Genomic DNA, 21,741 nt, shown 5'->3' on the forward strand with positions numbered 1-21,741 from the left:
ATGTCGCTCCCTGGAGCTTCCAGCTCCATTTCAACTGAGGTGTCAGCTCCCATCTTGCAGTACTCCCGTGGGGTCTTCTTCTCTGTAAATAATGTTGCTTTTGGTGTGATTTGCTCTGATTTCACCAAGTGATTGCAAGCCATAGGACAAATGTCATTGGACGAGGTGCAAGGCCAGAGCTACCGCCACAGACTGAAGCCCCAACGTGAGGGATGGTCCCTGGGGCTCCGACTGGGGCACATGTGGCACCAGGTGTGTGGAGGCATTGGTGTGGGTTTCTGGGTTGAGCTTTTGCTCCAAATACAGCCTCTGGATGGGGACCTGGCTCTGTTTGAACAGATGGGAGCGGCTGCATGTTTTATAGTTGATGCTACTGTCATCCCTCACCTCTGACAAATTCCCTTTTGTCCCCAGAGAGATAACTGAAGGACTCTGCATCCTGTATCCCAGGCTTACACCTGTTTGCTTTTGGCCTTTCCAGCTGCTCTAACCTTGGGACAATCCCTCCTCCCTGTGTAAGAAGAAATGCAAGCAGATCACAGGCAGTGTCTTTCTTCTCCTGTGGGACACGTGCCTGTGCATTGTGTAAGGGGAGAGGCCTTGCACTTGGTGGCCTGGCCACCATTGCTGGTCAGAGCCAAATAAGAGCCTGGGTGAGGATAGGGACAGGCAGGAGTGACAGCGGAGCTCTCAGTTCACATGGCAAGGGAGAAGCCTTGCTGCTGAAATGACACCTGGTGAGAGCAGGGCGTGATGGCACACTGCCCACCCAGGGACAGAGCCAGGAGCAGCAGATCGGAGAGGTGAGTGAGGGCTGCAACCTGCTTGGGCATGATGTGCCTGCCTGCTGGGTACAAAGTGGCATGAGAAACATTCCCTTTCTTCTTAGAAATAAGCTTTTTTTTTTTTTCTTTTCATAATACCTCAGACATTAATCCTCAACTGAGCTGCAGATACCGTTCTGGTTAAGAATCTGTCTTCCTTTAAAACGATAAAATAAAACACAAAACACCTCTCCCTTCATCCAAGAGCATCAGATGCATTTCCAGTGTGGTTCCATTGTGCTCAGTGACCTGCAAAACCAGTGTCTTCTTGTTGCTTTGAACAGCTCTCCTACTCTGCTGCCACTGTGTACAGCATAACAAGGAAACACATCACTTGGCATTTTTACTCCTATCCACCTGCAGAAATATCGTTCCTAAAAGCAAGTTTATCGCACCTTAGTCCTCTTGATGTTAAGCTCCTATCCAAAATAAGTGTGTGCAGGCTGCTTGACAGGACCCTTCTTACAGGTGAGGATGAGGAGGAAGGATTCAACCACCTTACCCAATCCTGGCATGCAATCTAAGGGCTCCCAGAGCACCACCGCTACCCTTGCAAACTAAACACGCTTGCTAGGAAGATTGCTAAGACACTTGAACCAAAATCCCACAATATTTTTGTTATTTTTTTTCCCACTAGACATGCAGTCCAATGAATTTAACTCCAGTGAATGCAGTGAATTAAACCTCAGCGTATGTGAGAAAGAGGGTTTGGGTACTTAAATATTTCTCGTGTGGTAGTTTCTAATGCACACACTGCAATGCTGAGCAGGTGAGGAGAAATACTTTGTTACAAAATACTCTTTAACTTGTCAAAACTTCTCAATTTCTACCATCCAAATTAACTGAACAGAAATAGCAAGCAATTAAAACTGTATCTCAGTAGGATCAGAGCTGAAATTATATCTTCAACATATGAGGATTCTTAGTTGCAAAAATTTAGCAGGGAGAGAGAATTCCTGATGGGATGTGTACATAATATGAATTAAATTGCTGAACACGGGTAAAATGAAGAAAATGTCCTTGGAAGCTTTGAAGTTATTTTTGAAGTAAGCAAAAGAAATGGGAAATTCCTTTTCATTTTTTTTGACATGTATGCAGCTTCGAAATTAGATATTATTTTACTCCAATGTAATTTTCTTTAGTTGGTGCTATTTCATTACAAAGTTATGTACTTTAATAGATACTTTTAGTACTACCTAGAGAATTCGAACGTTTCACTTATGTCTTAAAAACTGAAAATGTAAATTCTTTTGAGAAAGACCTATAGTGAAGTTAATCTATGGTGACACCTTGTGGGAAAACAAAACCTCAAACTTACTTGCCTAATAGGATCTTCAGGTGTGTTTGAAGGATGTGGGGGACACATTTTCTGATTTTTAACACTCAGTTTAACACTCCTCCCATACTCCCTGATAGGACAATAACACTGAAATTTTTCATTTAGTAAGTTTGTGCCTACTTTTAAGCAGAACAACATGAAGAGACACTTGAGTCCAGTTCTTCTGGAAAGCAAGAGAAAAAACAAATCTGCAACTGTTTTGCTCCTGATTTTTCCAAAGCCTTGTGCCAGCATTGATAATAGTACAAGGCAAATGTGCAAATCTGCTGGCTCAGAACAGTAGTTATTGCTTGATGGGGTCTTGATCTATAGCACTTTCTTTAATGGATGATTAAAAATTAAAATGTTCACGCCTCTTGGAATATGAGAACAGCATGAAATATTTGAACAAGCAGAAGATTGTACTGTGGTGCATTGGAAGGAGTTAGTGAATCATTGCATTTTACAGTCCAGCTTTTTGGGGAGATCTGATACTTCTCATGAAGGATTCAGAGAGCACTTTGGGCCTTTTGATTTTAACACCGTGTTTAGGACCATTCAGCAATTTCCTTGTCTATAATCACAACGCCAAAACAATTTCTCTGTGAAGATTGAGAAACTTTGTGATTAGTCTTGGATTCACAGCTTTTGCTGTTTCCCCCCCTTCTTGCACCTTACCCTCCCAGTGGGTCTTGCAGCCTCCTCCTCTGCCTAAGCCCAGGTTCCCATGGAGTCTATTTGGAAAGCAAATTCCCAGCAGCCTGCTATGTTCAAAAGTGGCTTCAGCTTCTTGTGGCAGCAGCAATTTTCTATTTCCCTCTTCTCTTCCATTTCTGCAATTGGGACACTACAGACTAGTAACCCATCTGCAAGGCCATGTCTGCTGAAACAGATGTTCTCACACCTTTTTGTGATCCTGCCAATCTGTTTTCAATATTCTGACTCTTTTTACTTAATCGTCTGTATTGACCAAAGGGGGATCAACCGTCAATATCATTGTCTGCATTCAGCGGAGGCTGGCTGGTCTGCTTTTTAACATTAACTCTCAAATCTGTGTCCCCAGCTAAGCAGGAGCAGAACAGTGCAGATGACAAATTGAAAAGACACTTAAAAGCTATGAATAGATAACACCCTGGTTCTTAGGAATCTCTTGTAACGTGAAGTCAGTAGTGCTGTGTACCTGTGCAGACATGGCCTCTGCCTACTCCTTCAGAGAAAAACTGTGCAAAACCTCCAGATGGCATCTTCCTGAGCTTCCTTTTCTTTCCTTTTGGTGGGGAAACTTGGGACACAGCATCTCCTACCTCTATGGACACAGAGAATACAAACAAGACCACGATGCTAAAAACATTCAACCTGATCCACCTGAAGACGCCTCCTTAATGGAACTACTTGTGTAATTAAGTGTTTGGAAAACAGAGGCTTAAATCTGTAGCACTCTGGTGTTCGGATACCACTGGAGGGGAAAAGTAAATAGAGATGCTACCAACATACGTATGTTTTCTAATTCACAGCAGTGATTTCTGCTGCAAATCTGTTTATGCAAATTCACTAATTCAGTTTTGACAGAACACATTTAAAATACAAGGACCTTATTTCTGTCTTTTAAAGCTCATTTGAACCTAAATTTGTTTGATGCTAAGACATCATTTCCCAGCCGTTTTGTCAGGTTTCTCTTGCCACCGGTAGGCTTGAAAGCTGAATAAAGAATATGCAGAATGGAAACTACATGCAATATAAACTATTATCAAGCACCAGCTTGTTCATAATAAGCTTGCCCAAGCATCAGTCTTTACAAAAAAAAAAAAAAATAGCAAGCTGGATGTACTTAAGAAATGGGGTCCCACAGAACTTGTGTCAGAAGGTAATTTACTCTGCGCTGTGGTGTTCAGCTGAACATCATCCGGTACGCCACCGTACTTGAGGATGGTGCAGAAACTGTTTAGCGTATGAGAGTAGCTGTTATTTTAGAAAACTCTAAAGAGTCATTTGTGGAAACACCTCTGCCAGTGAAAATCTCTGTGATTGTGTGGGTTGGCAAATGAATCACAAGCAATTGCTCTCCTTCATGAATGGAGCCACACTGTGTATGCCGGATGGAAGAATAAGGAATGAGCCTGCAAATCTCTTTTACAGCTTTGCTTCCCATTTTATATACACAATAAAATTTTAGACTCTGCAGTCATCTGTGCTGAAATGCAAAACACCTCCTTCCTTGCTGTAGTTTCACTCTTCACTTGCCCACATGGCTCAGCAGTGATTCGTGCAGAGATCTTCATATCCACGCCACACATGGTGAGGCATTCTCAACTTAGAATAACACTGATATTTTTGACCTTAGTTGATAATGGTATTAATTATCTCAGGCACAGCAGTGTGCTAATGTGGCTACAACTCTGTGACCCTTAGCTATTACCTGCAAAGCACTGGGCTGTGCTTGGTGAATATAAGAGCATGGCAACATGTGCGATGCATTCCTTTACAAAGACTAGCCATGTACTGCTCCATCTCTTAGGGAAACATGTTACAGATAAACTCTTTGCTGAGCCTACTGTCTGAACAAGGCAAGTTTTCAAAGACCCTTTAAAGAGTACATGGCCTTTTATGTGGGATGTGTATGTATGGAAGCTGTTGCAGCCTTTCAATATTTAAAAGGGGGCTTACAAGAAAGATCCCTAACATGTGATTTCTGACATTATTTCTCATTTGGTAAAAGTCTCCAGGCTGAACATGTTTGAAAAGTACACAGCCAGTTAATAAATAAATAAATGAATAAAAATATTTGCTTTCAGAATGGAAGGGGAAAAAAAAGACTTCCTAGAAAAGAGGAAAGATGTGCACTTGTGTTCCACTGCATGTGAAGGCTTTTTAAGAGAGAAAAGACCTATATATTGCAAGGTTTTCCTCCCGCAGCCTCACAAACATAAAGAAAGCAAGGATTCATAAAATTAGACAAAAGGGATGTTTCCTACAACTTGCATGCATAGATCATAGCACTCTGGAAAATGGCTTAAATTACCTTAGGATGATGTGGATGAAAGAGGAAAAATGCAACAGCTCAAACAAGTCTTTTTTCCCTTATCATCTGTAAATGTAAAATAGACATCTCTCTGAGGGTTTTTAAAACATTTGCACTTTCAGGTGGAAGTAGATATGCATGGATTTATCAAGAACTTGAGAACCCCAGGTGCTTTCTTTAGCTGCAATGAACTATCTTGACCAGCTTCCTTGCTCACTGTGGTAAGAGTCCCATCTCTGGGGAAGATGTAGCTCTGCAAGACAACTATGACAGGGTTTTCTGATGGTTTTTCTAAGATATGTGGAGCACAGATATTCTAAGCACCACCTTTTCATAAACAGCTTTGGATCTGGGAGAGCACTTTTAACCTAAAACTCACATTGGCTTACATGCCATTGATTTAAAGGCAAAATTTGAACATCTAAACCAACATTAGATGCGTAGGTTAAAATGGCGTAATATTTTTAAAGAACCCTTGTGGTACCTTTGGAGAAAATTGTTCAGACACTAGAATGGTAATCTAGGGACAAAAAGCTGAAGGGAAAACTTCAAAACCTTAAGTTCAATGTCATATCCCTGCATTCAGCCTTTTTTTTTTTTTTAATTCAGGAAGAGGTTTCAAATATGACTATTCTGATGCTATTTAAAAGTCTTCATTACTGAAAAGTGAAGAGACAGATGGATGAGAGGGGCTTGCATACCTCAGTGCAACAGCTTTTGGTGGGGGTTCCTCTCTTTCCAAGATAATGATGAAGGAACTGCTATTCACTAATTTACAAATTATCCTTAGGGTATCTCTGTAAGTTACAGTGAAATGAATTGTCTCCTCCTACAAAAGCACCAGTGGTTTCCAAAAGGAGCAAACCATCTTCTCTGGAGCACTTCCTAACACATAGAGGCTTCCAAATGTTCTTAGCTGTCCTCGATTGTATTCCAGAAAGGGTGTACTTTTTGCTGCTATGCCACTGGAGGTCACTCGTGTACTAACAAACAGTACAGTACTGGATGCTGTAGAGAAAAAGGTAATTTCATACATCAAACAAGAATCAACTCATCTTGAAGATTACCTTAAAATGAAAGTAAATCAGAAGAAATTAAAGGAATAGACATTGTCTATTAGGACAACGGAATAATATGTTGTGAGGGTATTTCCCAAATTTACAGTAGAATATGGTGAGTAAACAGCTAGTAAATTAATGATTTGTAGTTTTCTTATAAAAAGACCAACAACATTACCAAGCCAAGTTTGCTTTGATTCTGCTACTGGAATAATGGAAATGCATCATTTCTTTTTGCCAAAGCACATCTCTTTGCTCACTGAAGTCACACTGGTGTGACTAGGAAAAATAAAAATAAAAAAAGGCATGTAAGATACAAAGGAAAAGATTGCCTGGAAAATTTCTCACTATGACATGTCTGATAGGAGAAAAAATGTGGGAAGAAGTAAAAAACTATTTTTTTCATATAATTCTTCTTATCTCCACTGTCTGTTAATCCATTTTTATCACTAACTTAAACTTCTGGGTATATCTTTGCTGAAGTGAGTTGTAGAGAAAATGTTTTCCTTTTTTCCCCTAAACTAAACTTTTAGAATAGATTTTATTTCCTGAATAAAAATAAAAATAATAATTAAACAAAAAAAAAAGTAAGCCCTGTTTCAGTAATATTGGTTCGACATCTCTTTCTGCAATCAGGCCAAAGCCAGTTATTTCACTTCAAAACCAAACTGCTGCAGGCTGGCAGCTCTCTACCTCAGGCTCCAGACCCATCAGGAGTCATACCAATATTCTCACAAGTATGAGGAAGAAAATTAAAGTCACAAAGATGCATCTGGTAACAATTAAGGTATTGTTTGCACATTATCAGGAAAACAATGTTTCAGAACAGCTTCTTTCATCTGCAGAAGAGGAAAAATACATCTACTGCATATAGTGCTTGTACAATATTTTGTGCAGCTCCGCCTTGCTCTGGCCTTTTGACTTACTATATATATAATGACATTTGATTCTGGCAGCTTCCAGAAGGCTTCTTCAGCTGATACCTCCTGCTAGCTGCCTCCTGATTGACAGGTTCTTGATTTAAAAGGAGCCGCATGTTCATAGCTAGCTGCCTGCCCATAAGGGATTGCTGGGTGTTTGTCTTTTTCTTGCTGCGCGGGGATGCTTATTCAGCTGGGAGATGGGAATGCAGCAAACAGAACTTGTGTGGGTGCTGGGGGAAGGCAGAAACTTTCCTGCAAACAGCGTGGGGCTGTGCAACATCAGTGTTGATGAGCTTCTGGGCCTGATCTCCAGCACCAGTGGGGAAAGTACCGTTGGCACATCCGTGGTGTCAGTCTAGACCTGGCTTTGGCAGCGGGATGTTGTGTCCAGGTCTTGAGTTGATGTCTCTTGATGGGGCTGTAGGTAATGAGTTACTCCCCTGTGGGAGGTGTGTCCTGGTCCAGCTGAATTACCTGAGGGAGGAGGTGTGCAGACTGTGAATCACTGGGGATGGGAAAATGGGACATCAGCAGGGTCCCTGAAGAGGCATGAGCATAAGCTGTGAGGTGGGGGCATGGTTAGGGGCTGCACTGGATGAAGCAATCAATAACCTAGAGGGGACAGAGTAGATTCTCATCAGGTTTGCAGACAGAACTAAACCAGGGGGTGCAGCTGGTATCTCTGAGAGCAAGGCTGCGTTTCAGACGGACCTAGACATGTTAGCAGGATGGGCCAAGAGGAATACTGAAGAAATCAACAAGTCCCGATCCTGTTCTGCACCTGGGAGGGAGCCCTGTATTGCCATGGACTGGGGACTGATGGCTGGACAGCACCTCTGCTGCAGTGGACTTGGGGACCTTGCAGACGATAGGCGAAGCAAGAGTCAGCCTTGTGTTCTGGCAGCAATCAATGACAGCAACACACCGGGTTGTACTAAAAGCACTACAGTCAGCAGAATAAAGGAAGGGACTGTTTGGCACTCATTAGACTCTGTCTGGAATACTGCATCCAGTTTTAGGTCCTGTCAGTACCAGAAGACTTGAGCAAGTCCAGCTGCAGGTCACTGAGATGATCAGGGGCTGGAACAGTCAATATGACCTGCAAGGAGAGGCTGAGGGAACTGAGCTTGTTTAGCCAGAAGAGGATGCTTTAGGGGGACATACCAGCAGCCTTCCTATTTATATATATATATAAATATATATATATGTATAAGGTAATAATATGTATATATGTATAAGGTAATATAAAGTCAAGGGTTGTCTTCTTTTTTAATTGAGGTACAGAGTAAGAGAATTAAGAGATGGTGGTCATAAACTGGAAAATGGGAAGTTATAACTGGATATAAGTAGAAAAAAGTATTCGTTTTGAGGATACCTAAGCTTTCAAATACATTGCTAAGAGGTTGTGCACCTTTGACCCTTAGAAGTATTCTGGACTTCACTAAAAAAAAGAAAAAAGATACTTGATCTCAATTTAAAGTTGACCCTGCTTTGAGCAGAATTTTGAATTAAAGAACTCTTGAGTTTACTTCCAAACTAAAAGATTCTACGATTGCCTTTGAGCATGTTAACTAATTCCCAAGATGGATACCATCTTCTGAACTTTGGGGCAACATTGAGGTATTCATCAGGTTTGAAAGACATCTTCCTGTGAAGAAATGAACATAGATCTTCAAAAGCAATGTACTTACCACAAGCATTAAGGGGTCCGCTCTGTTCCTGAAGGCATACAAATGTTCCATTTTAAAACTATCATGCCTAGTATTTCAAAGCTTTGATTCTGCAAATGTGTAAGAACACAACTTTATGGACCCAGAGTAATCCCATACTGAATTCAACAACTGACTGCCTGCTGTGTGGAATAAATTGGTCCTGAGACTGCACAGTCTGAGATCATAAAAGTTTCAGAGAGATATATTCCAGACAGAACAGTGACAGAAATGTTTATTCAAAATATCTTAACTAAGGTTTTTATGAATAAAAATATTTCAGATTTACCATAACAAATGATTTACTCTGATTTTTTTTGCCTTTGTTGTTGATTGTATCCAGTTACTCTGCTTCCTTTGATTCATCCTCCTTATCCTCTAAACTAGCAGTTCCTGTGGAAGCAAAGGAGAAAAAAAAACAGGAAACTGAAATTAATAGTATAAAATACTGGAAAATAATCCTAATAACCTAAAACATAACTCTAGGATCATGCTGTCTACCACAGTCCTCCTTCCCACTGCCTTTCACTGCCAATACTTGAACTTAACTGTTGTACATTGTTTGTCAGCTGCCAGACAGACTCAGTACACACAGACTGACTGCCAGCCAGTCCATATGTAACTCTGGAATAGCCAAAGAATGTCTCCTATGTAGAGAAGCAGCACAGAAACATGGAGTAAGGATGGAACTGCTGTCTGGAAAAAATGACAGTTAACGGGACAGAGAAGGCAAACCTGCTAGAAAACAGATTTTGTTACATCTGCTCCTTACAGTTTGCGTATTTTCTTCAAATCATTTTCTTTTACTATAACTTAATCTTGCTAAATATAAAGACAGGGGAACAATGTATAGCCTAAATAATTATGGCTGTAGACTTATGCTGAAAAATATGTAAAATCCAACTCTAACTCTAGAAATAGAGCTGGAAAGACCTTCAAAAACACCTATCACGTTCCTGTGTTTTCATGCATTAGAATATGCATCTGTACTGTCTCTGAGAGAGAGACATTTGTCCTCAAAATATACCAAAAAAAAAAAAAGGGGGGGGGGGATACCAGAACTGCTTTATTGTAGTAGGCCAGAAAATTTGTTAGAATCAAGTTCAGTCAAAAATGACTTACTTGAGTCCAAAAGACTTTGAGACAAACCAGGCTCAACGAACTTTTGCCAAATCCAAAGCAGAGCTACTCAGGAAACCTACTTAGATTTCTGCTGGATTTGATCCAAACCCAGGGATCCTGTAAGATATCAGTCCTACATACCGGATCAGCTAGTTGGCTAGTCTGCCCTGAAGCAGGAGGTCACCTTCAGAGGTGATGAGTGAAAAATGAGAGCAAATAAGTTACAAGAACTCTTATGCAATTTTCAAGTGAATAGTCTTTCAGATCTCTATGGGTAGGGCTTTGCTTTGATTTATTGTAAAATGGATGGATAACAAATGGAGAAATTTATCTGATGTTTTCCTGCATCAGAAGCTTGTAAATGGTAACATTTAACAAATGCAAAAAGCACTATAAGGTGGAAGCTTATCAACTAAATATGGGTAAGCATAGATGCTTCCTTTTATGTTGCTTTTTAGTAATTTTCTATAAAAATAGGCTTCTAAAAAGCCCAGTAGAAAACCTTAGATTCCAAATGCCAAACCAATTTGCTTTGTAATAGGAACAATCAACCAGACACTAACTTTTGGCTATCCGAATCATAATGCAGAACAATACCTAAGACTTGTTTCTTCAGAATTTTTTGTCTGTTTCCTGAGAACAGGAACACACAGTTCCAGTCACGACAGAAAAGTGGTGTGCTCAAATCCCTGAATTCCCCAGGGTCGAACATCTGCTCTCTCAGTTTTGTACAAAAAGAAGCTCGCAAGTGCGGTCACCTCTAAACTCAGCTCTGCAAGTGCCGTCAACTCTACATGTGCAGATAATGCCACACTGCAATATCACAAATTTGCACTGTTAAGGTACAAATTGAATTTGATTACTCAAAAACGGTTTATATCTTTAGAGGACTGGTCTCCTTACAAAAGGTAGAGCTTCCCACATTCTCTTCAGCCTTAAAATGGGCCTTCCAGCAAGAGCAGCATGTCCTCAGCTGACTGACATGCACCATTTCCAAACCTGATTGCTCTTTGAAGAATGAGCATGCATGCCCCATTCTTCACCTTGGTCCTCCTGAGCGTGTATGTTTTCTTCTTCCCCTCTGCTTCCCTCATCTTCCTCCTCTGCATGCTTTTCAGGGCTGAAAACTTCACTGGATACTTCACGAGGAGAAGGCTCATCATCCCTACCGTCAGCGGTCTCATCAGTGACTGAAATATGAAAATTAAAAATACTGAAGAAAACTATTTTTTACAAATTTGCACTCCTCGTTTTCATTCAGCAACTAATAACTGACTGAGGTCTGCAGTCTTCACTCACATGAGAAAACCCACAACATTTTCTGGAACTGTTTATAATGAAGTTTGTATAACAGGCCATGATATAGACTAAAATGATTCACAGGCTTCCCAAGACAGTTGTTTCTTATTATGCTATGTAAGATAAAACTGACGTATATGTATTGTGCCATTTATGAACAGACTTGGTAATTTCCAATACTGAATATATGGTAAATAATAGGGAAAAAAAAATCTCACACTACTTGAAATTAAACCTGAAAAAAACGGTTTCAGGGGATAGTCAAAGCACAGAGTTTCCAGCTGTCCATCAGAACAAACCTGCATTTGTTGGCATTGTCTCCTCTCCATCTACTGCTCCTCCTGTTTCTTCCACTGCTTCACCTGCTGCTGCTGCTGCTGCCGGGGAGGCTTCACTGGGAGAAGGTGCTTTTTTCACACTGGGTGTCCAGAGTGTTAATTTAGTAATTTCTGTTGCTTTCCATTTTGGTGCAGCAAGTAATGAGGACTCCTCTTCTTCTTCCTCCTCTTTATCCTAAAAGACAACTCTTAAAATCCAGGATCTCATCTTACGGGTATTAAGGCAGTAGCTAAGATGATATGTGCTTATGTATTAAGATTTCTTTACCTGGGCTCAAAATGGCAATAAGACAGACTTTTAAAGCACTGACAGGTGGAGGAACTTCAGCAGTTGCACATCTTGGAAGAGAACAACACTTTGAACATTGATGAAGTCAGTTGACCAATACTAATGATCTGTGCTTTCCAGCTTTCTTTCTTAAATGTAAAATTTTCTCTCTTCCTCAAAATAAGTGGCCATGAGGGGTATATTAACTATGTCTCCCCTTCTATGCCTGTCTATAGCATAGCAGTGGCAAATTAAGACATGATGCTCTGCCTGGTAAATGCTCCACTGTCGATCTCATACAGGAACAGAGTGGTAAAACAGCTCTTTCTGACTTTGTCTTTGATTATGGAAGACCTTGGAATGGATTTGGGAAGCAGTAAGTTACTGCACAAAGCTTATGGTTTTGAACTTTGAAGATAAAATTTTTCAGTTAAAAAAAAAAAGCTTTATTTTATCAAAATCTGAAGGAGCATTAGTAATAAAATCATTACCTGCATTGCAAGCTAACTTCCCTTAAAATGTTCTTTATTTTAAATGGGCCTTGATTTGTAATTACTTCAATGAAAGCAAAAGGCAAAATTTAATCTTACTTCAGTGACAGCACTGTTCCTTGCTCTACATAGTCACTACAGTATTCATATGAGAAGAGATGACTTTTCCTGGGAGTAATGATTTTCAGAAGTTGGATGCTTAACCTTAGGTTCTTAAATTCATATTTAAACTCCCACACTAATGGCCTAGTATTCCAAAATCAGGACATCCAACAATTCCCTATCGTCTGGGAATTTTATATACACATCACTTTAGATACTCATGCCAGCTGTTGCCAGGCACCTAAATACAAATCTGATACTTGATTAGAGGCTCTGTTGCTTTTAGCCAAAAAAGCAAAGCAGTCTCTGTGTTTTGCAAATCTCTATCACTAATGATAAGATCTTTTTTATTATTTTGTCCTGTCTTAGGAATATTTTTACATTGTTTTACCTAGTATTTAAAAAAATAACGATTTTGAAAATATTTAACTAGGACTTAGAGAATGGTATTTATGTACAGCTACATTTAGTGGTGGAAATACAGGAACAGGTGTCATTACAGCTGCCAGAACAAGTTGGCCAAAGAAAGCACCTGGAACAGAATCAGGGCTGCATATACTGCAGAATATGTATTTCTACTAATCACTCACTGCTCTTCCACCCACCAGAAAAGAGGGATTATGTCTCCTCCAGAGGCATAGTGTATCCGCCAGTACTTCCCAAAAAGCATCATTTCTACCACAGGAATATCATTCTGGTTCTTAAAGCTAATAGCGAAGCACTATTGATATAAAATTAGAGGTCCAATGTGGAGAGACAGAAAAACAAAAAGTAAATCTCGCTTGGAAAAGGTAAAATATACACAACAGAAGAAACTTGAAACATAGTGAAATTATGTTATAAAACAATTGTTGCATTAGAGAATTTTTTAAGTATATAATGGGAACTAATGTGTCAGACAACAGAGGTAGAAAACTCTGAGGTAAAATGTGGCATATTTTCTTGAAATCAAAACGGTAATATTAATATATATTTCTTACTTCTGTAGCTATTTAGCATCATTTTAGTCAGAAAGACTTAAGAAGGTTCACGCTTGAAGGAGAAGGATAAAGAGGCCCTGATACCAGTTGCTCCCTGTGATTAGTAGCTGTGAATATTAAGTTTCCAACAGGACCTGGACAATGATGGGAGATGTTTCCAAAACGAGAATCTTCTGGAAATTACCTTTTGCAGACATAGCATCAAGCAATTCAGAAATATAACAAGAAATAATTTCCATTGTTTTCTGGTGTGCAGAACGAAGTGGAATACAGGTTAAATGTACAGACAGATATTTCGGTTCTTTTGTGGTCTGAAACCACAGAAACCTAAAAATTTTGGGGTAGGTCCTGACTCTTCCAAGGTTTAAGCAAAAAGCATTTCTGTCTGCAAGCAAGGCAAAAATCACACCTTTTAGTTGTCAAAGTTTGTACAGTAGAGAAGCTAAAGAAAAATGTAAAATGAAATCTTATTTAGTACTAAAGAAAGCATAAATTTCCACCTTTTTTGACTGGTTAGATCTAAGATACTTTAACATCAGTATCTGTAAGGCATTTTATTGATTACTCAGCAGTATATTCAATTTACTGAGTTCTCTGATATTCAGTGTAACTTTCATTATTTCATTTACCTCTGCTGACTGAATGTATTCACCATGCTGTTCACATCCAATATCAAAGACATATTTTCCACGACCTACAGGCTGCACAGAGAGATACAAAAAGGTCAACAGAACTATAAAGTCTGTAAATTCTAAGCATATAAATGTAAAATATGCTTTACTACGAAATTCACATAATAGTCAATAACAATATTGTACAAGTACAAGAGAGACATGGGCATACTAGAAAAAGTCCAACACAAGGCCACCAAGATGAACAAGGGACTGGAGCGCCTCTCCTGTGAGAAAAGGCTGAGAGAGCTGGGACTGTACAGGCTGGAAAAGAGGCGGCTCAAGGGGATTTCTTCAATATCTATAAATACCTGAAGAGAGGGTGCAAAGGCTCTTTTCAGTAGTGCACAGTGCCAGGACAAGAGGCAACGGACACAAACCAGAGCACAGAAGGCTCTGTCTAAATATCAGGAAAAACTTCTTTACTGTGAGTGTGCCAAGCACTGGCACAGGCTGCCCAGAGAGCTGTGGGGTCTCCTCCCTGGAGATCTTCAAAAGCCGCCTGGGCATGGCCCTGGGCAGCCTGCTCTGGGTGGCCCTGCTTGGGCAGGGAGATGGACCAGATGACCTCCCTTCCCACCTTAGCCGTTCTCTGATTCTGTAATACTGTTTAAAAGCAAAGTTGCAGAAACTTGGCTTCCTGATCTGCAGATCAATTCTGTTTCATCTGCTACATGTATGGTACAAGAAATACTACACATGAACAGGAGCCTACCTTGTCATTTTAAATGCAAACAGATGATATTAAGACAATGCTACGCTAACTGTTCAAATGAATTTTCCAGCACACTTACATTTCCATTCAAAAACTTGCCCCTAAATCTGTGGTTTAGGTGAATAAGTTCAGCTTCTCCTTCCTGGATTCCATTTACCCAACCACCAACATACTTAGATCCAGTGTCTTTATACACATATGTACCTTGTCCATGCCTAAGGAGAAAAAAAAAATAATCTTGCTTTATATTACCGAATAAAAAGAATGTAGGATGTTGTTATATGTAAGGTATTAAGGCTTAATACCAACGTCATCCAGTAACACTTGATTTGCTGCAGTCATCTACACTTTGAAAATAACCACCATATTGTAATGCTACTGGGTGATTTGAAACATCACTGTAAGAATGAAACAAACCTATTGTGGTTAAACCATTCTCCAGCGTAGGTGTCTCCATTTGCATAGGTATATTCTCCATAGCCATGTCTCTGGTCATTCACCCAGCTTCCTTTAATGAGAACACATCAAAACTAGAGTGAGATGTGGTATATTTCATTGTGTTATAGTGGCCAGTTTATAAAGTTATCATACATGAGTTTAGCTAATTTCTAAGTGAGTGGAGAATGCACCTTATTAACGAAGGAAAAGAAAGCTATGCCAGCATACTGATTGGCTACTAAAAAACAAAAACAACAAAAAAACAAAGACTACTTCCTCCCACTAAACATAAAAAATCTCAAATGAAAGGGAAACATATGTCTATTAAACTCTAGGCATATCTAATTTGTCTGTCAACCAAAATAGATTAAATCAAAGAAGTACTGGTACTCTCTGGCAGAGAAAAGTTTAATTTATCATGTATCTGACAAATGGGTGAGAACCCCGACAGACAATGAGAAGAGCCATCAGTAGATGTAACAGAGTAGACAACAGCTCCACATGCAAGATTATCCAATAACTTTCCACCTTCTGATCTGGGTATGTGTGTAAGAACAATTCTCATTTAGGGACAAAAAAAGTTCTAATGTTCTCACTTGAGATGGTTTTGTTCCTCTATTCAGATACTGTCTTCTTTGCTCTTTGCTGCCAAGGAAAGACTTCCCCACATAGAGATTTTCCAGGTTCTGTTATCTGTCTTGGAAGTTCTGCCTTGAGGTTCCCTGCTCATTTACCTCCACTGCCTTCATTTTGTTGCCCCAGTTGTTGTTTCTTAAGGAACAATAATAAAATCAATACAAGGAGGGTGATTTGAAAACACAGGCATGTGGGCTTTGTCATGTCAGCTAGACCTGTCTTGGCTTAAGATCTACTCCGCTGTATACTGTTTCAGGCTTCAGGTGTTCCGCTGGAAGAAGAGAAACTGTGTAAATTTCAACTTCTTCAAACTTCAGTGGCATCCCAATCCTATGTTAAGTGCTCTGATCAGTTGATTGTTTTTTAAGGGTGGACCTAATAAAGTCTGCAGTGAACACACTCTAGTTCTAATCATCATACAGAAATAAGCAGTTATAATCTTTCTTGTGCAGACCCAGGAACTGGACTCGATGAGTGACAAGAACAAACTGCTACTAAATACCACGCTTCTCACAATAATCCACATAAATCCCCATAAATAAATTTAAAAAAAAAAAAACACAACACCCTGCTCTCAGAGCTTGTGAAAAAGGGATAAAAGGCAAATGTTGCATAGCAAATTTATCTTCTTAAAATAATACACTCTTCACCATCTCCTAGTATTATGGGGGCTGCAGAAATGTGTCTTTCAGTTATGGAAATCCTTGCAACTGCATTCTGTGTTTTACCTTCATATTTTGATCCATCTGGATAAAAGAAAACACCATGGCCATGCTTTTTGTTTTGAAGATACTGTCCAATGTAGTAAGCACCATTTTTAAATCTGTAGGTCCCCTGAAACATATATGGTATAGATAAAATACTTGTCAGTTCTCACTTTTGTTTCAATCGTGACCAGACTAACAGTACTGTGGAAACGTGAGGCAAACACTGCCTTCTGCCTCTGTCCTACCTGTCCATTTCTCAAACTGTGTTCATATTCACCATCGTACGTATCACCATTGGGTAGCTGTGCTTTCCCGCGTCCATGTCGTTCACCTGCTGAATTGCGCTCACCATCATACTCCTAATGAAATGCGATGAAAAACGGTTTGAGAGGGACAGACCTGCCACCACACACCGTTCAACACCCCGTGACCGGCGCCCTTCGCCCTTTTCTTTCCCTGCTGGCCCTCCCGCCCCGTCCCGAGGCACCGCTCCCCGCCACGGCGCCCCGCCGGACCCCCAAATCGGCCTCGGTCTCCTCGGCCTCGGTGTCCTCGGTGTCCTCGGTCTCGGTCTCCTCGGACTCGGTATCCTCAGTCTCCTCCTCAGAGCTCAGGTCCGACATCTTGCGGCCGCGGCGCCGCCGTCACCCTGGCAACGTCGGGGCGGTGCGGGGGGGGGAAGCGCTCCGCCGCCATATTGCTGCCGTGGCAACGGGCGGGGGCGCGCGCTGCTGTCCCGGGTGCTGAGGGGCGGCGGGGCAGGGCCCGTGGGGCCGGGGATTGCTGCGTTAATAAACGATTAGTCTGCGATTCTCTGTTTTGTGCTTCTTTCGTTTACCTGCGTGGGCTGGGTTTGCCTGTTTTTGTGATTCTTCCGTTTACCTAAGGGTTGTGGAAGCGGCTGGTGAGCTGAGACCTCCGAGTATTCGGAGGGTTCCCAGTAGTTCAGCAGGTTTAGCCTGTAAACATTTAGATTTTAAAGTCATTCCTTCACCTAGACCTCTTTTTTTTTTTTTTTTTCCTGTAAGGTTTAATGTCGTTCAGAAACCCCAAGTCCATGGATCTTATCTTTTCATTATTGTCTTACAGTTTTCACCCTTTAAAAGCAGACTTTACCCATGCAGGGTGGTGAATCCCACTGTCAACACTCTTCTTTGGGTGAAGCCCGAAGCCTCCAGCCCCAGGATCCGAAATCCCTCAGGATCTTAGCAGCCAGCTTGGCAGGACGCTTTGGCCGGCACAGTGAGACAAAGGACCTCGGTGTGCTGGGTCATTTGTGGGCTGCCCATGGCGCTGCTGGTGATGGTCAGGCTCTGCATTTCAGGGCACTCGGGACAAACTCCCTCTTCTCTTCTACCCAAAGCACAGCAGAACCGACTGGATGGCTTCCCATACCAATATAATTACAGCTAAATGAACGTAGGGAGGCAAGAAGAGGGCTCTCCTTTCTCAAAAGGCCAAGGAGTAGCAGGGAGTGGCTCGCAAGGAAGAGGAGGGGGTTGGTACACCATGGCCACTGAAGTTCCTTGGCTAAAGGGAGGTTCTTGTCACTCCATCATGGCTAGTGCCCACTTCCTGCAGCTGCCAAGGACAGGTTGCTTTGCTAAATACAAGGGGTACTTCACTTCTCTGCCAAGTGACAGTGCTTTCTGCCTGCTCCACAGTGCTTGCAGGAGCCTGGTGGGACTGGGGGACTGCCAGTGATAGCAGGGCCCCTTCACCGGGTGACCTCCTGAGGTCCCTCCCAACCTCAGCCATCCCGGGATTCTGTGGCACAGGCAAACCATCTCATCGTCATTTTGCGAGGCAATTTAATGGCTAAGGTTTCACAACAGGAGCCACGCAAGGGTGTGCATGGTGAAAGGCAGCTAACTAGCCAAGCACTGTGCAGAGGTGGAGAGGTGTCTGAGGTAGGCAGCAAAAGGAGTGGCAGGTGGTTGGCAAATGTGTTGGAGGTCACTTTATAATGTAGGTCAAAGATTTACCACCCAAAACAGAAGAAAAACAGGATCTCTATACAAAGATATGCTGTATATCCAGGTCATTTTGTTGGTTTTACAGGTAAGAATCTAAAGAGCCAATATCAAGGTGTGTCACTTTTGTAGTATGTACATCTTGTTTTCAGCTGAGCAAAGACGAAAAAAGCATCCTGTTCTTAGCTAGTAGGAATCCAGTGGGCTCCCGAGTTAGCACTCTGTCATTAATTTGAGAGTGCTTTCTGTCTGAAATATTTAAGAGCACTGAAATTAAATTTTGTTAACTGGCAGAGCATTACACAGCTATACATTTATTAACTCAAAATATTGTGTTTGTTTCTCTTTCTTCCACTTCCCCAGCATCTGACGGGGGAAGTCTGATTTGCATAATGGCTGCAGTGTTAATGAGTAACTGCAGAGTATGTAAATTACTACTCTAATTGCTTACCTCCTGCACAATTGGATATGAGTACACTTTCCCGAAGCACTGGCATTTTCTCCTTTATCACTCTTGATACCTAAGTTTCTTCTTTAACCTAAGGAAGGCTAAATGCCTTTATCTACAATCAGGTAATGTCTTTAACTACAAAAGCACTTACTTAGTCTGTGAATGGCACATTAGTTGTAAGCAGTCACTATGACTCAGAGTTATAAGGGAAAATATGTTTGGGATGCATATAGAGGCGTGCCCTGTTCAACCCAATGACAGAAATAACCGGATGTGTGTTGTAGCTTCAAAGTTCACGTAGCCCAGGGGACAGCTGTAACACACACAGGAAGCAGGGACAAGCTGTCAAATAATGTCAAATAAAATAAAAAATAAAATGTCAAACTCCCCTTCACTGTCACTAAATGTTCTTGCCGGATGCATGGTTTCAGAGTCATGAAGGAGGAAAGGATCTGAGGAAAAAAACAGTTCACTTGGCTTGGGAACCAGACGGGAGCTCTTTCTTTATAATTTCTCTAGAAATGGCAGATAGCACAAGCACCTGTATTTCAGGATCACGCAGCTGACCTCAAGCACCATTTGAAGTTTTCTACAGCTAGCTGTTCTGTGAGGACAACTACAGCTTGCACAGATGCACATAATGACAAGGAGGGTATATTTTGTAGCTTCTGTTCTTCCAGCTGCATTTTGGTGTATTTCAATGTCAGATGAGAGTTAAGCTCTAAGTATGAAACTCTTGAAAGAAGGGCTACTTCCATCCTTTTTTTCTTGTTCTTTTTCCTTTTCTGTCAAAAGACTGACATAATACTGTAAATGCTCTTAAGGTCCTGCTGATCTTGGACCACTGGAGAGGGAGCCCCTGGGAAGAAAACCCCAAGGCTGCTGCTGCCAGAGATGTTTGCAAACAGGGAGAGGCAGTGACAGAGCAAAGCAAGAGGCTGAGACACAGGACTCCTGCCTATGGCAGGAGAGGACAGCCTTGGCTTTCCCTTTAACCTGCTTTGCAGTCCTCCCTTTAAATTTAGCCAGTCAGCCCCAGTGGGGAGGAATGGCCAAAATGCATGCTTAAGGCCTTGCTCTGCTCCTGCCTGTCTTTGGACTTTATTCTCTGTTAGGAGAGGGGAGACTTTGGGTGGTGCAGGGACTTGGGGAGGAAAATGCTGTTGTGCCAGGCCTGGCCTCAAGGGCTCAATTTCAACATGGGCTGAGCTATGAAACCACAATGAGCGTCAGAAATGACGGTATGTGTTACTTCTGATGTGGTAAAGGCGGCATGCTCGTGGATTCGTGCTGGGCGTGCTTCGTTTTTTCTGCCCGCTGGGAGCTGCCTCTCCCACCCCCTGTCCCGCCAGGCATCCTTTCCCCAGAGGCAAGAAATGTGCCGTCAGTCGGCTTTTCTCCACCCATCCAGGGACATGGCTCCAGGGGCTCTTCATTTCAAATCCTGCCACCAGAACAGGGAGAGTTGAGGTGGTTTCCCTGATTCAAGGGTTCCTGTCCTCACTTTCTGTACTGGCAAATTGAGATTCTGAGGCCCATGCCTTGGGCACTAAGTCACTTGGAGTTGTGCTCTGGGCTAAATTACAGCTGCACGTGACAATTTATTTCTCTTGGTAGGGGAGGGGAGGCCCAGGCAAGATTATGGCTTTTGCCAGTTATTTAAAGAACAGAAATCTGCAGGGAAATATTTTGTTATTCCATAAAATGTGTTCATTTACATCCTTCTCCTTTGAAAAGCCAAAACCACAGTTTGGTATACGGCATGGTCAGTATCATCTACTTGCAGAGTGTAACCTGGAGTTGTCCGAAAAACTTAATGAAATCAGCTTTCTTCCTCCTGAAACTGCAATATAAAGCAGGTTGACTTTATCAGCCTTTCAGAGGAAAATTGTGGGATTAGGGAATTAAAATAATATCTTAAGGGGAGTTCTTGTTTCAGAATATACATTTCAGGTCTTTTTATTATTCTGCCATATGTACTATAAGATGCAATTAAAAAATTCAAAATATTCTGAACAGAGTATTTTCTTAGGTTATGGCAGCAAAGAGTGGACAAAGTAGAATTTACTGTCATTAACTTCCATATATTTGTGTGGGTTTTTTTCACCTCCAAATCAGAATGAATCCAGATTCTGAGCTGTCAAAATCCTTTGCAAAATGGGAACTTCTCTCCATACAGCTCTGTTTTAAGCCCTTTACAGGCAAAATGAAAGCTGCTGCTTAGTTTGTTTGCATGCCAAGCAAAGATAGCCTCTTTTTGTGCTAGTAAGCAAGCCAGAAAAACAAGTAAATGACCTTTCTAGCCACTCAGTTCACAATTGCCTCCTCCCACCCAGTACAAGTAACATTGGGATATCCTGAAAGCCAGATGATAAGGAAAGAAAAGGTTGTATGAAAGCTATTGTTGAAATACTGGCAGTACTTCTTTGTGTCCTGGCTAAAGTTAACCCTTCAGCTCCCTCCTGTAAAATGGCCAAGGAAGAGCGCGCTGTTGTATTTATACCCATATTTATACTGCCTCCCATTTCTCTGACCTTACTGCTAATTTTGAAGTATAGAGTACAATCTGTTCTTCAGACATATGGGAAAATTTTCAAGTTTTTTTTTTCTTTCAGGTTTTCCTTTCCACTGAAGTGGAATTGGGATGCATACATACCTCTGCTATTCCATTTAGGAAATTATTGCTAATATCTTTTCCC

The 21,741-nt window shown here is 41.3% G+C and overlaps 1 protein-coding gene across 1 annotated transcript; it reads right to left on the minus strand.

Moving 5' to 3' along the window:
- Positions 1 to 9,059: 9,059 nt before the first annotated feature.
- Positions 9,060 to 17,314, minus strand: RSPH1 (radial spoke head component 1). Its single transcript, XM_013181229.3, has 9 exons — positions 17,134 to 17,314; positions 16,864 to 16,977; positions 16,640 to 16,745; positions 15,255 to 15,345; positions 14,917 to 15,052; positions 14,081 to 14,152; positions 11,572 to 11,785; positions 11,017 to 11,163; positions 9,060 to 9,244 (listed from the first exon to the last, which is right to left on the minus strand). Exons 1-9 carry the CDS (start codon positions 17,239 to 17,241, stop codon positions 9,195 to 9,197), a joined length of 1,038 nt encoding a protein of 345 aa, XP_013036683.3. The 5' UTR covers positions 17,242 to 17,314; the 3' UTR covers positions 9,060 to 9,194.
- Between the last annotated feature and the right edge of the window lie 4,427 nt (positions 17,315 to 21,741).

This window comes from Anser cygnoides, chromosome 1 (genome assembly GCF_040182565.1).
Source record: "Anser cygnoides isolate HZ-2024a breed goose chromosome 1, Taihu_goose_T2T_genome, whole genome shotgun sequence".
NCBI classification, from domain to species: Eukaryota; Metazoa; Chordata; class Aves; order Anseriformes; family Anatidae; genus Anser; species Anser cygnoides.